Below are 13,977 nucleotides of genomic sequence, written 5' to 3'. Positions count from 1 at the left end.
GCTGCAGGAACCTCCCCTGCCCTGCCTCTTCCCCCCACCCCCGGAGGCCCTATGCCCTCTCTTCCTCCCAAGGCTCCACCCTGATCCACTCCTCTTTCCCCCTCCCCCATCGCTCACCGCTTTTTCCCTCCTATCCCCCAGCCTGGGTCAGGAGGAACTTGCCTGTGGAGCTGGGGCTGGGAGCTGCAGCTGCCCGACTCAGGTAGGAGGCTGCAGTGGGGGCTGGCATGGGTGATAACCTGGCACCCTCCTGCCTCCCCCACCCACAGTAACCGGACGTTGAGTGTCTGATCTGTAGATCTGACTAGACACTGTCAGGTCCCCTTTTCGATCAGACTTTCCAGTCCAAAACTGGGCACCTGGCCACCCTAACGGTGGGCTACCTACTAGTAACTTCTGGACTCCACAAGGCAGCAAATGCCTGCACAAAATACAAAACAACAACAGTGAAAATGAAAAAGATAACAGTTAGGGCTGTCAATCACAGTTAACTCACACGATTAACTCGAAAAAATTAATAGCGATTAACAAAATTAATAGTGATTAATCGCACTTTTAATTGCGCTGTTAAACAATAGAATACCAATTGAAATTAATTAAATATTTTCTGATGTTTTTCTACATTTTCAAATATATTGATTTCAATTACAACATAGAATAAAGTGTACAGTGTTCACTTTATATTATTATTTTATTACAAATATTTGCACTGTAAAATGATAAACAAAAGAAATAGTATTTTTCAATTCACCTCATACAAGTATTGCTAATGCAATCTCATTATCATGAGAGTTCAACTTACAAATGTAGAATTTTTTTTTGGTTACATAACTGCACTCAAAAACCCAAAAACAATGTAAAACTTTAGCACCTACAAGTCCACTCAGTCCTACTTGTTCAGTCAATCAATAAGACAAACAAGTTTGTTTACATAATGCTGCCTGCTTCTTATTTACAATGTCACCTGAAAGCGAGAACAGGCATTTGCATGGCACTGTTGTAGCTAGGGTAGCAAGATATTTACGTGCTAGATATGCTAAACATTCATATGCCTCTTCCTGCGTTGGCCACCACTCCAGAGGACATGCTTCCATGCTGATGACGCTCATTAAAAAAAAAAGTGTTAATTAAATTTGTGACTGACCTCCTTGGGGGAGAATAGTATGTCTCCTCTGTTTTACCCGCATTCTGCCATACAATTCATGTTACAGCAATCTCAGATGATGACCCAGCGCATGTTGTTTGTTTTAAGAACACTTTCACTTCAGATTTGACAAAACGCAAAGAAGGTACCAATGTGAGATTTCTAAAGATAGCTACAGCATTTGACCCAAGGTTTAAGAATCTGAAGTGCCTTCCAAAATCTGAGAGGGACGAGGTGTGGAGCATGCTTTCAGAAGTCTTAAAAGAGCAACACTCCAATGCAGAAACTACAGAACTGAACCACCAAAAAAGAAAATCAACCTTCTGCTGGTGGCATCTGACTCAGATAATGAAAATGAACATGCGTCAATCCGCACTGTTTTGGATGACTATTGAGCAGAACCTGTCATCGGCATGGACGCATGTCCTTTGGAAGGGTGGTTGAAGCATGAAGGGGCATATGAATCTTTAGCTACAACAGTATGAACACCTATTGTAAATGTAAACAAATTTGTTTATCTGAGTGACTGGCTGAACAAGAAGTAGGACTGAGTAGACTTGTAGGCTCTAAAGTTTTACAATGTTTTGGTTTTTGAGTGCAGTTATTTTTTGTACATAATTCTATATTTGTAAGTTCAACTTTCATGATAAAGAGATTGCAAATATTTGTAATAAAAATTGTAATAAAAATATAAGCAAGTACTGTATACTTTGTACTCTGTAACTGAAATCAATATATTTGAAAATGTAGAAAACATCCAAAAATATTTAAATAAATGGTAATCAATTATTCTTTAATGGTGCAATTAATCACACGATTAATCGTGATTAATTTTTTAATCATGTGATTAATCACAATTTTTTTAGTCGCTTGACAGCCCTAATAACAATCTGCATGGAACTTGGGGAGAAGAACAGAGGTTGCAGGAGTGTACCAGGAAATAAGTCTGCATGTCAATGGCTTAAGTGCTAGTAGTAGTTAAAGCACTTCTGTAAAGAATTATTTTAATGAAGAACCACTTTAATTTTAGACACATGGCATCTATAATTGAGTGGCTGGCCCAGTACATGAAATTGGGCTCAGTTCTCCTTTTCCACTCCAGGAGTGCCCTTGTTTGGTGAAAGAGGAGAGTGGGGCTGACTCTGGTGATTACAAATGAGAGTAAAGAGAGCTGAGATGAAGAGCATAGCTAGGCTGAGAGCTACAGGGAAGGGATGCCCCTGAAGGAGGGAGGGGTGAGAATTCCCTGGTTGGGCAGTGGAGCCAGCTCAGGCTGGTGAAGTGGAAGGCAGTCAGGGGGTCACCTACAACCTTTGCCAGAGAGGGCTGAGATCAGTGGAGGAAGAAAAATGGAGGGGTGAGCTGGCTGCTGTTTTCAGGCAAGAGCTGGAATCCTACCAGAAGAAAGCAGGGCAGAGAAATACCCCAGCTAATGGGGCTGGGGAGCGGCATGGTGGGAGATGCTAGCATTGTGCTTGGTGTTGGACTGGTGTGATGAATATACCATTTGAAGTGTGCGGGGGGGGGGGGGGATTCTGGTCTATGGTAGTGAGCACTTTGGTAATCAATTAACCCTGCAGAAAGGGCTGTTTATACACTCTGAATTTGTTTGAAGAATGAAGAGAGAAACTGAGGGGAGGGGCCACTTGCAGGGCTGCCATGAGGGGGCGCCTGAGAGGAGGCCAGGCATGTAGAGTCCTTTCATATTGTGACCCAGCACCTGACATGAAACACCTTTAGGTGCAAGTTTCCGTTCTCCTTCCCCCCCCCCCCCCGCCCAATGCTGGAAGAGGGCAGGGAGACATGCAAGCCCGCACTCGGGTTGCCAGGGGGCAGCTCTCCTACCCTGCCAACGCCCCGTGGGAAGGCGCCCTGCCATCCCAGGTGCCTGGCATTTTGCTGTGGCTATCTGGCACCTCCCCCCCCCCAGCGCCCCGTGCTGGCAGGTGCATGGACCCCTGCCTGGGAGATACAGCCCCTCCCGAGAGGGGGCTGATGCTTGCCATGGGGAGTTGGAGCAGAGCAGGGACAGGATGCAATCACTCACTGCTACACCCAGCTCTTCTGCGGTGCAGCCCCTGGTGACTTCGGGAGGGAAAGGAGGATGCTTCAGGCTGGTGGGCTGATGTCAGTGGCTGGGGGAAGGTGGCAGCACTGGGCCCCACACGCCGGAACTGGGTGGGGCGCAGCAGAGAGCCCCTGTGGCTGCTATCACCGCCTCCCTCTTCTGCCTCCCTTAAATACTATGGGGCCGGCTTAGCTGCAGCGGGCGCTGCTCCCGCTCAGACTGGCTGTGCAGCTGCTCGGAGCAGTCACAAGATGCGGGCAGTCATTGCTTTAATCGCTATGCTCAGCAGCCTGCTTCTCTTCGTGTGCCTGCTCTGGCTCACAGCAGACGGGTCCCTCAGCGCCAGGTAGCGAGACTTGCAGCGGGGTGAATCCCAAAGAATCCGGGCGTCCAAAGCCAGCTCCCAAGTGTAGGTGGGGCAGAGTTTTGGTTTGGCTGGAAGCAGGCAGCTGCGTGGATGATACTGATACCTGGCTGGAAGGTGGGCTCCATGCATGGAGGAGGTGGGATGCCAGAGATCAGCTACTCTAGCCTCTGAAATGCAGCTGGAAAATAAGGAGTGTGACTTTATAATCCCCTTTATACACTAGACACAACAACAGCAGAACAACCTTCGCTCGGCTTTTCCTGATCTATTTTGGCTCTCAGGCTTTGCAGTGTATTAATGATTCATGGAGAGGGAACGGTTCACGCATGGTAACGTTTCATTACAGTGTTTGACAACTTTATTTTCCTTCTTGCTTACTAGGAGCTGGGAGGAGGAGGCCAAATCAGCTACTGATGTCACACCTAAAGGGCTGAGAAAACTCAGGTCCCCTTTAACATTTGTCCAGCTTGCTACTCAAACCGAGAACAGGTACAGGCTATTTATTTCTTATTTAGTATTCAGATTATTTATGATTGTGGTATTAATGCTCTATACAGCAAGAATTCACTGTAGTTACCATTTGCTTTTATAAAGCCTTGATCAAAAGAGATGTTTAAAGCATTTTAGAACAAGAAAATTGGCTTGCAATGTAATAAAAGGACTACTCCATACTGGGTATCATCAAATGTCAATCTGTGGCTGCTTTTGTGTAGCAAAGCAAAGAGTGCTTTATAATTTGTTCTGAGCATTTTTTCCCTTTTTCTTCAAAAATGTGTCTGTCATTTATTTATTTTTTTAAATTCATCTTCATACATTTTGTTCATAATGTGGATTTCTCCTTTTAAAATACATCAGCTTAGGGCCAGATTCTGAAATCCCTTACTCACACTGAGTAGCATCTTCTTCCACATGTAGTCTCATGATTTAGTCCCAAGTGCCCTGCTGTTTCTGAATCGTTTTGTGGATCCTTGTTATCATGCCCATTAATTTATATCACAATGTTTAATAAGGGTATTAAATAGTCAATAAAATAAGCTGGGAGGAGGAGTCATTTTATAAGTGCTTGAATGTTTATAACTAAGAACCATATTTTGCCACTCAGTGTTATTCGAGATTGCTCACAGCATAAGGTACTACTCACCATGGGTAAGGGTAGCAGGGTAGCAGAATTGATAGATTAGTCATTCAAAAGCTACTGCTATCTGGATTTTTTTCCCCCCACTATTTATTTTACTTAATTTAGCCATATTAACATTACAGCTGTTCTAATTAGCATCCATATCTCAACAGGTACCGTGACCAAAGAGCCACACAATGATTTAGAGAGAGTTTAGCAATTGGCTTTCAAGCTTGAAGTGTGAAATTTTGGCCCCATTCAAGTCAATGGCAAAACTCCCATTGATTTCGGTGTGGCCAGGATTTCACCCAAAGAGTCTAACTGAAATTTTTGGTTCAAACTACAAATGCTTTCTTCCCAGTCAATACAAATGGAGATAGTCCTACTATTCATTCTAACTGTGTAAATGTGGACAATTCAATATTTCTTACCAATAAACCCTGCCCCCTGTGACATTCTGTACCTCAGGGGAACACCATACACCCCCATGTTCATTTTTATAAAATGAGTGTATGGTATCCAATGCAAAGTATGTCATGTTGGGTGTCTTTGGAAGGCTCATAATGCATTGAGCATGGTTGTTATAGTGATGTTATAGTAATTGTTACAGCAATGTTATAGTAAGGTTATAGGTTATAATTACATTTTCAGCCTCATAACTATATACATGAATCCTTGTGGCTTAAAGCAAGCTCAGGCAAAAACTCTCCAAGAACAGAGAGGCAGTTCACACCTTGTCAGGGCACAGATGGGACAAACCCAGCCCAGCCTCACAGAAACAAGGGACACTAGCTTAGGCAGCAACAAAAGAATCTGTTAGACCCTTGAGGGAGTCACCCCCTTCCTTTGTAAAAGCAGCAAAGAATCCTGTGGCACCTTATAGACTAACAGACGTTTTGCAGCATGAGCTTTCATGGGTGAATACCCACTTCGTCGGATGCAAATGTCTTGCATCCGACGAAGTGGGTATTCACCCATGAAAGCTCATGCTGCAAAATGTCTGTTAGTCTATAAGGTGCCACAGGATTCTTTGCTGCTTTTACAGACCCAGACTAACACAGCTACCCCTCTGATACTTGACCCCTTCCTTTGGGCACTTTGATGGGTAATCATAGAATATCAGGGACCTCAGGAGATCATCTAGTCAACCCCCTGCTTAAAGGGGAACCAATTCCCAATTAAATCATCCAACAGATTTTTGCCCCATATCCCTAAATGGCCCCCTCAAAGATTGAACTCACAACCCTGGGTTTAGCAGGCCAATGCTCAAACCACTGAGCTATCCCTCCCCTCCTGACTCCCTACTCAATGCTCACCTGACTCTGAAGGGGAGGGGCAAAACTGTGAGGGAAGAAAGGACAGGATAATAGGGGGAGACATTTTGCCATGCTCTCTCTCTTCCACCTACATCTACAAACACCACTACCACCAAGCGACTGAAATGCTGATCAAAGGGGAGAGCCTGACGGAAAAGCCAGCCTGTGGTGAGAAGCATCTAAGTTTTAAGGACATTGAAAATGTTAAGATCAGCTTAGAATGCATTTTGCTTTTATTTCATTTGACCAAACCTGACTTGTTATGCTTTGACTTATAATCACTTACATCTGCCTTTATAATTAATAAATCTGTTTTGTTTATTCTACCTGAAGCAGTGCATTTGGTTTGCATTGGGAGAACAAGCCTGGTACATATAAATTTCTTTGTTAAATTGATTAACTTATATAAACTTGCAGCGTCCAGTGGGCATAACTGCTGCAAGACAGAGGTTCCCAGGGTTGTGTCTGGGACTGGAGATATTGGCTAGTGTCATTCGCTTGCAAGTAGCCAGGAGCAGCTTACATACCAGAGGCTGTGGGGGTTCTCACAGCAGAGCAGGGTAAGGCTGCTCCCAGACTCAAGGATTGGAGAGGCCTAGCAGATCACCCGTCCAGGTAACACCAGAGGGGAACGTCACAGTGGTGCAGCGAGCTTTTGTTGCTGTATCGCTTGTTACTCCACGTGAAGTTCACACTTTAAGCACTGATATTTGTGATTTTAAGTGAGTCAAAAGTGCAGTGACTAAGAACAGTCAGGAGGAGGTCACAGTTTTATTATTTCCTGTTTGCTTATTTCGGGAAAGGGAAGTAAGAACAGGAAAGCAGGAAAATGAGTGAAAGCAGTGAAGCAATTGCAAAGTTGGAGCTTTTTAGGTTTCAGTCTGCAGAAAAGGAGAGGGTGCACCAGAGATTACTACAACTGAAAGAACTGGAGATAAAAGAAAGAGAGGCAGCCAGGGAGGAAGCTGCACACAGGAAGGAATGAGGGTGTAATGCCTGCCAAGGAGAGAATTGTCCAGGTTGTTAGCTGCCAGCAGGTCGCAGCTGAACCAAAGGCGCAAAACAGGCTCTAGGGAGCATAGAACAATGTGTCCCAGAGGAGAGCCCAGAGAAGGGGCAAGGGGTCTCAGAAACCCGAGGTGGGTGAGGTTTCCTATGACACTGTAACACAGGGAAGCAGGGTGCTTCCAACTGTGGGAGGGGCTGAGACTAGCTCCTTCCCAGCAGAAGGCAGCATGCCCTCAGGCCCAGGGGCAGGAGAGGCTTGTCTGTAATTAAAGAAACTGTCCCCGTTGTTAGCTGTCAGAGCTTTGCAGCTGAACGAAAGACAGAACCCTTCCTAGAGAACACAGATAAATGTGTCATGGGAGGAGGCCCAGAGGAGGAAACTGGGGAAGGAATAGTGGGGGTACAGGAATGTCTCCTCACTAGTCACTTGGGGCAGGATGCCCAGAACACAAGGAGGATGGCTGGGTCAGCATCTGTGCACCCAGGCACTCAGCCTGTGACCCAGGTTTTGAGAAGGAACTGTTTAACTGACCTCCTGGAGGGGAGGGGTCACACAGGTGACTTCTTGGGGACAGAGAAAAGGGTGATGGAGGGTACCCCAAGCCAGGTCCCAATTTTTCAGGATGCTGTTCCTGATAAGTTTTTGGAAAGTAACTGTGTCTCTTTACATCAAGATGCAGCTCCAACGCCTCTAACAGCAGAGGAGTTGAGACCAGGAAATTGCCAGGCAGTAGTCTGCCAGAATACAGACTACCCAACTCACAGAGGGGGCGGGGTGTGTGTGTGTTTGTGCTTTCCCCCAGGCTAGTGAGACACAGAGAGCAGTTATGGGAAAGCTGCTGGAAAAGGGTGAATCTGATCAAAGGGTAAATACATCCGGCCCAAAAAGCACAGATCACCGCCCTCTAGCGGGCAGGAAAGGGGGAAACACAGGGTAACCCCAAAAGGGAAGCTGAATTTTCTACATATGTACAGTCCTGGGGTTGGGAGATCGCTCCCCAAAGGGCCAGCTAATGTGCAGGATCCCCTGAACACCTATCTTGCCAGATCCTAAGGCACCAAAATTCCAGAAACATGATTAAATTAAGAGCCCACACAGAGGGAACACTAGAGGGAAAGAAAAGCCAGTGACTGATTACAAATACCTGTAAATAAGTTTAAAGCTTATCACAGCAGAGAAACCATAAAAAGAAAAAAAAACCTGCTTTACTGTGTGTGAATGAGGAAACTGAGGCACACTGCCTCATGGCCTTACTGGCTGGATGCCAGGAGAACTATAACAACAAACTCCCCCCCGCCCGAATTTAGGTCTTTGAAATGTCTTCAGTTTTTTTAAGTTTAGATGCAACAAAACCTGTAATGTTAACAATGTGGAGCATTTGGTCAGTCTGTGTGAACTCCTTTTGTGTTCTTGTCACTGGTTTCCCTTTTCTGTGTTCTTTCCCTCTCTGCCTGTTTTCTCATTCCTTCCTGCTCTCAGTTACTAGTAAGTGGTTTCTCAGATGTCCTCTGTTCTGTTGAGGTTTTATGTATTTGTTGCTTCTCTCTTCTCCACTTTATGTACTCTGTGTTTTCTTTTTCTTTCCCCCCTTTTAACTCCTTATGTTGTTTTCTTCCTCCTCCCCACTAGTTTCTGTGTTGTGCTTTCCTGCCACTGAGCTCTGTGGGCTAAGCAATGGTGTCACGTTGAATTGGAAGTGCTGGTAGACTGAATGCTTCAGTGAATGGGAGTCTAGTCAATTTTAACCTGCTATTAGCACAGTCACAACCAGAGCAAAGAAATAGAGGGGACAGGAGGCATGTGGGAAGACCAGTGATAGGTTTTTAATCTCAGTTGTAAGGCAAATGTTGATGGGGTGTTACCAGCTATCCCCCAGATAGAGTCAGATCATTGTTAGGGACCTCATGGATGGTGGATGCAGCCAAGTGGTGTCCCTAGAGGGCCATGATGATGGAGTCTTCTAAAAACAAATATTATGGCCTCTCCCTCAAGTGGCATGTGTCTCTTTCCTAGGCATACCTCTGGAGAACTCCTCCCCAGAAGTCTGGCGGCAAGGTCCAAAAGGCAACCAAACTAAAGTATTGACTCAAACCCCAAAAACAGAACATGACCTCTCCCTGGGGTTTGTTCCTTGCCCATATGCCTGCTGGGAATCCAGGCTCTTCCCAGAAATGCAGCAGGCACAGCACAAAGCAGCCATGCGGATTCTCACTGTCTCTGGGGGAAATTCACAACAACCATCTTTGCAGTACAGTCCCTGGAGACTCCCCTCCTCAGTTTTAAAGGGCCAGTGTACTCTGGCCTCACCTGAACAGGGGTGGCCAAAGTGTGGCTCGTGAGCCACATGTGGCTCTTTTACCGCTTAAGTGCTGCTCGCGGTGCCTCCACATCTGCTCCCCTGCCATTCTCCACCTACCAGGGAAGAGGGGGTGCTTGTGCAGCAGGGTGCTAGGGTAGGGGCTTCTGTCCAGCAGGGATAGAGGGGTCTCAGGGCTTCTGCCCAGCGGGGCGCACCTGCCGGGGCTCGGGTCTTCAGCAGGAGCAGGGCTGAAGCCCTGAGTCCTGGCAGGTACCTCCCACGGGGCTGAAGCCCCAAGCCCCAGCCAGCACACCCCAGCTCTCAAACTTCTGAAGATTGTCAGATGTGGCTCAGAGGGTCAGTAAGTTTTGGCCACCCCTGGTATAGAAGGTAGATATGGAAAGGACCTATTAGATCACTTAGTCAATCTCCCTAAAAAATACAGAATTATTCCCTACAGGACGTTTTCTAGTGCTTTGCCTAGTCTAGTTTTTCCAGTCTCAAGCAATGGGGATTCTGCCACTTCTCTTAGGAGATTATTTCAGAGCCTAATTCATCTCACTGTTAGCAGAACATCAGGGAAATCTTCCCTACGATTCTCCATTATTAAAGTCATCATTCTATTGCTATTAGTCAGACATCTCTTTCCCACGCCCACTGTCTCACACCAACCTCTTCCCTTCTTGGTAGCAGCAACCTTGCTTTAAAGACCAACTAGAATAAGAAGCAGATAAATAAGATCAGCCCATGCCGGTGGAGGGGAAGACAGTTTTCTCAAAACACAACTAATGCAGAGATTTTAGGTTAATAGAAATGATGACTGGGCAGCAAAGAGCTGGCCAGCCACCACTCACTACGTGGCACCAATTTTAAAGCACCTCTTAATATTTTCTTTGTCTTGAGCATCATTATCTTTTCAACACAAAAGTCTGTTTTGTAACAAACATGACCTGCGTCATTGGGTTGGTCGGATAATTGGCGAAGGTGTTAGAAGAGCTGTGAGTAAGCAGGGAGAAAGGAGATGTTTGCAGGGAGGATAAGGTAGACTTAATTAATACATTGTATCACAGCCTTGTTTTCTCCATTTTTTTTCTTCTACAATAGCAGATCATTTTTCAGGGCTAGGGAATAAATAACTATATCGTGATAATAATGACCTATGCTATAGAGTCCAATACATTCTTTCTTCTGTCAAAATATTGTATCGGTGGGGTGGAGGGTGGGATTGGCTGATTACCAAGGTTATGAATCGTAACCTAGTAATACAAATAATAAACTGCAGTTTAGATTAGCAGAGCTGCCACCCTTGCTGACTAATTTTGTTGCTGTCTTAATGTTTTGTAACTTCCCTCCCCAATGATATGTGCAGATCCATTTGAGACGTGTATTTCCAGGACATACCTAGTGTACCTGCTATGTCTAAATGAATAGAAGCTCTATTGTAAGATACTGCCAGGACACATTTATGTTCTGACACCAACGAGCGGTTTCTCAGCCTCTTCCAGTCCACTTAGCCAAAGTGAAATTGTTGTTGTCTGTCATTCTGTCGAGTGTGTATTGTTATAATACCATTTCAGTATTATCACCTTATTATATTCTCTTCACTAGTCTAGTAGACTGTGAATATTGTTTGCCATGTTCTCTGACTAGTTTATGGATTTTATAAAGAAAAAATATTGATACTAAATATGACACTGGTTCAGTGCAACAGAAGGACTACCAAAGTGCCATTGAGTTAAAGGATATTTAGGACCTGCTGTAACATTACTTATCCAAGCTAAAGTTTCATGGGAATTTTGCCTGAGTAAGGAGTGAAAGATCAGCCTTTTACACAGTTACCATTATTAATATTATATGGCAAATAGTGCTCCTGTGGTTTGATAAAGTAGTTTTTACAGTCCATTTCACAAAGCATTTAGATTGTGTATTGCCTTATTAATCAAAGTGTCATGAACCTTAAAAACATCAATGTATTCTCATTATCTAATTCACTTAATTTGGTGGCAGAGTTAACAGTTTCATAACACCCTTACTATGGAAGAGTGGATTATTGGTTTCTAATAACCCAACTAACACACCGTGAAAGATTCAAAATTAAATGTGTCTACTAGGGAGAAGATAAGACACAAGAATATTCACAAACAGGCTGCCAGTTTTCAGTAGCCAAATCTGGTAGAAAGAAGCACATATACAGTAGTATGAAGACAAAGGCACCTGAGAGACTAAGGTAGTTAGTCAGCTCAAGGGCACTTCTGTCTTATTTATTCCCCTAAATTAAAGCAATAGCAATAACTATATATAGTTAATAATTCTCTATGCTATACAGACTTGGGCGGGGGAGAGACTGGGAACATGCCATTGAGTTTGGTAGGACACTGGGCTGGTTTTCTGTGTTTGGTGTATGTGAAATCTAGGCTAGGTTGCTGACTGTCTGGGCTAGGTTGTCCTGCAGTTAGAATCATAGGGTTGGTTGGGTGGGTGAGCATCTGATTTCTAGTAGGACTGTTTGAAGTGAGAGCCATGGAGTTTTTTGGATAGGCCACTGATCAGTGAGGGCTGAGTGAGAAGGGGTGAGTGATCCATTCCAGCTGTGTGTAGGGCACAGGCCTTAAAAACCACAGATGTTGCCAGTCACTGATAAGATGAAGGCAGATGGGAGACTAAAGGAGTTAGCCAGCTGAGCTCACCAGCAGATGGAGAGAGTGTGGGTAGGTGGGTTTGTTTTCTCCCCCTTAACTTGCTGGTACTCTACAAGGGAGAACCCGCAACGGGAGGAAAATGGCACATTGCCAATGCCACTGCTAGGTATTCCTCTGCCTGCACCTGTGGGGGACCTGGTCAGGTAGGTGTCTTGACTCTGGTAACTTGCTGGGAATGTGGCCTGCATGTACCTGTGAAAGAAAGTCAGACAGGAGGAACCAGGTGGTGTGAGTGGTGTCTGTTTATTCCCCATACTCCTTGCATTTTGGAGGAGAAATGTGAAGGAGTGGAACTATTAGTACTTAAGATAAATTATGACTTAATTGGCAGCACGGAGACTTGGTGGGAGAAATCTCATGACTGGAATACTGGTATAGAGGAGTACAGCTTGTTCAAGGAAGGACAGAAAAGGAAAAAAGGGAGGAGATATTTGTGTTGTACATCAAGCATATATATGCTCATTCTGAGGTTCAGAAGGAGGTCGGAGGCAGACCAGTGGAAAGTCTCAGTGAAGATAAAAGTGGAGAAAAGCAGAGGTCTACTAACCACCAAACCAAGAGGAAGAAGAGGATGAGGCATTTCTAGATAACAGAAATCCAAAACACATGACCTGTAGTAATGGGGGACTTTAACTACCCAGATATCTGTTGGCAAGGTAATACGGCAAAACACAAAATGTCCAGTAAGTTCTTGGAATGTATTGGGGACAACTTCTTGTTTCAGAAGGTGGAGGAAGTAACCACAAAGGCAGCCATTTTGGACTTGTTTTTGTCCAACAGGGAGGAATAGTTTGTGAATCTGAAGGTGGAAAGCAACTTGCTTGAAACTGATCATGCTTAAGTGGGACCAAATAGGGCCAAGGCCCTCGTGCTGGCTCTCTGTATAGAGCTGAAGTTCACTCCTTGAAAGAACATCAGTTCTTGCATAGTGATGTGTTAATGTTATGATGGGATGTGCCTCAGATGGTCAGTCTACCTAAAACAATGTCATATCAGATCACCTTTCTGACAGGCTCTTCCTGGCAGAGCGTGATTTCTTCTGGACAGGTGTCATAAACAGATAAGGGTTAATGTCTCTTTTACCTGTAAAGGGTTAAGAAGCTCAGTAAACCTGGCTGACACCTGACCAGAGGACCAATAGGGGGACAAGATACTTTCAAATCTTGGGGGAGGAAAGTCTTTGTTTTTGTGCTCTTTATTTTGGGGGTTGTTCGTTCTCGGGACTGAGAGGGACCAGACATCAATCCAGGCTCTCCAAATCTTTCTGAATCAGTCTCTCATGTTCCAAATTTGTAAGTAACTAGCCAGGAAAGGTGTGTTAGTCTTATGTTTGTTTTCTCAACCTGTAAATGTTTCTTTTGCTGGAAGGATTTTTACCTCTGTTTGCTGTAACTTTGAACCCGAGGCTAGACGGGGTTTCCTCTGGGCTATCTGAATCTAACTACCCTGTAAAGCATTTTCCATCCTGATTTTACAGAGATAATTTTTACCTCTTTCTTCCTTTAATTAAAAGCTTTCTTTTTTTTAAGAACCTGATTGATTTTTTTTCCTTGTTTTAAGATCCAAGGGAGATTGGATCTAGACTCACTAGGAATTGGTGGGGGAAAGGAGTGGGGATGGTTAATTTCTCCTTGTTTTAAGATCCCAGGGGTTGGATCCGTGTTCACCAGGGAATTGGTGAAGTCCTTCAAGGCAGCCCAGGGAGGGTAAGGTTTTGGGGGGACAGAAAGTGTGCCAGACACTGAAATTCTGGCTGGTGGCAGCTTTACCAGATCTAAGCTAGTAAATTGAGCTTAGAAGTGTCCATGCAGGTCCCCACATTTGTACCCTAAAGTTCAGAGTGAGGGGAGGAAACCTTGACATGGTGGTAGCGGAGGGATTTTTTTTTTTAAGAATCAAAAGCCAGTGATATTTTTTTTTCCTCTAGCTGCTTGTAAAGCAGCCTGAGGGTAGAGGTG

At 44.7% G+C, this 13,977-nt stretch overlaps 1 protein-coding gene across 4 annotated transcripts in view; it reads left to right on the top strand.

Moving 5' to 3' along the window:
- The first annotated feature begins 3,433 nt into the window (after positions 1 to 3,433).
- ST8SIA6 (ST8 alpha-N-acetyl-neuraminide alpha-2,8-sialyltransferase 6) overlaps positions 3,434 to 13,977 on the top strand; it is a 55,055-nt gene continuing 44,511 nt past the window's right edge. For 2 of the 4 annotated variants that reach the window (XM_045002933.1, XM_045002932.1), the window contains exons 1-2: positions 3,434 to 3,558; positions 3,961 to 4,068. In XM_045002933.1, coding sequence (XP_044858868.1) covers positions 3,464 to 3,558; positions 3,961 to 4,068 — 203 coding nt within the window. In that variant the 5' untranslated portion in view covers positions 3,434 to 3,463. The other 2 variants (XM_045002935.1, XM_045002934.1) reach the window with 2 other exon arrangements.

The sequence above is a fragment of the Mauremys mutica genome, chromosome 2 (assembly GCF_020497125.1).
Source record: "Mauremys mutica isolate MM-2020 ecotype Southern chromosome 2, ASM2049712v1, whole genome shotgun sequence".
NCBI lineage: Eukaryota > Metazoa > Chordata > Testudines > Geoemydidae > Mauremys > Mauremys mutica.
This window is presented reverse-complemented; position numbering and strand designations above follow the sequence as displayed.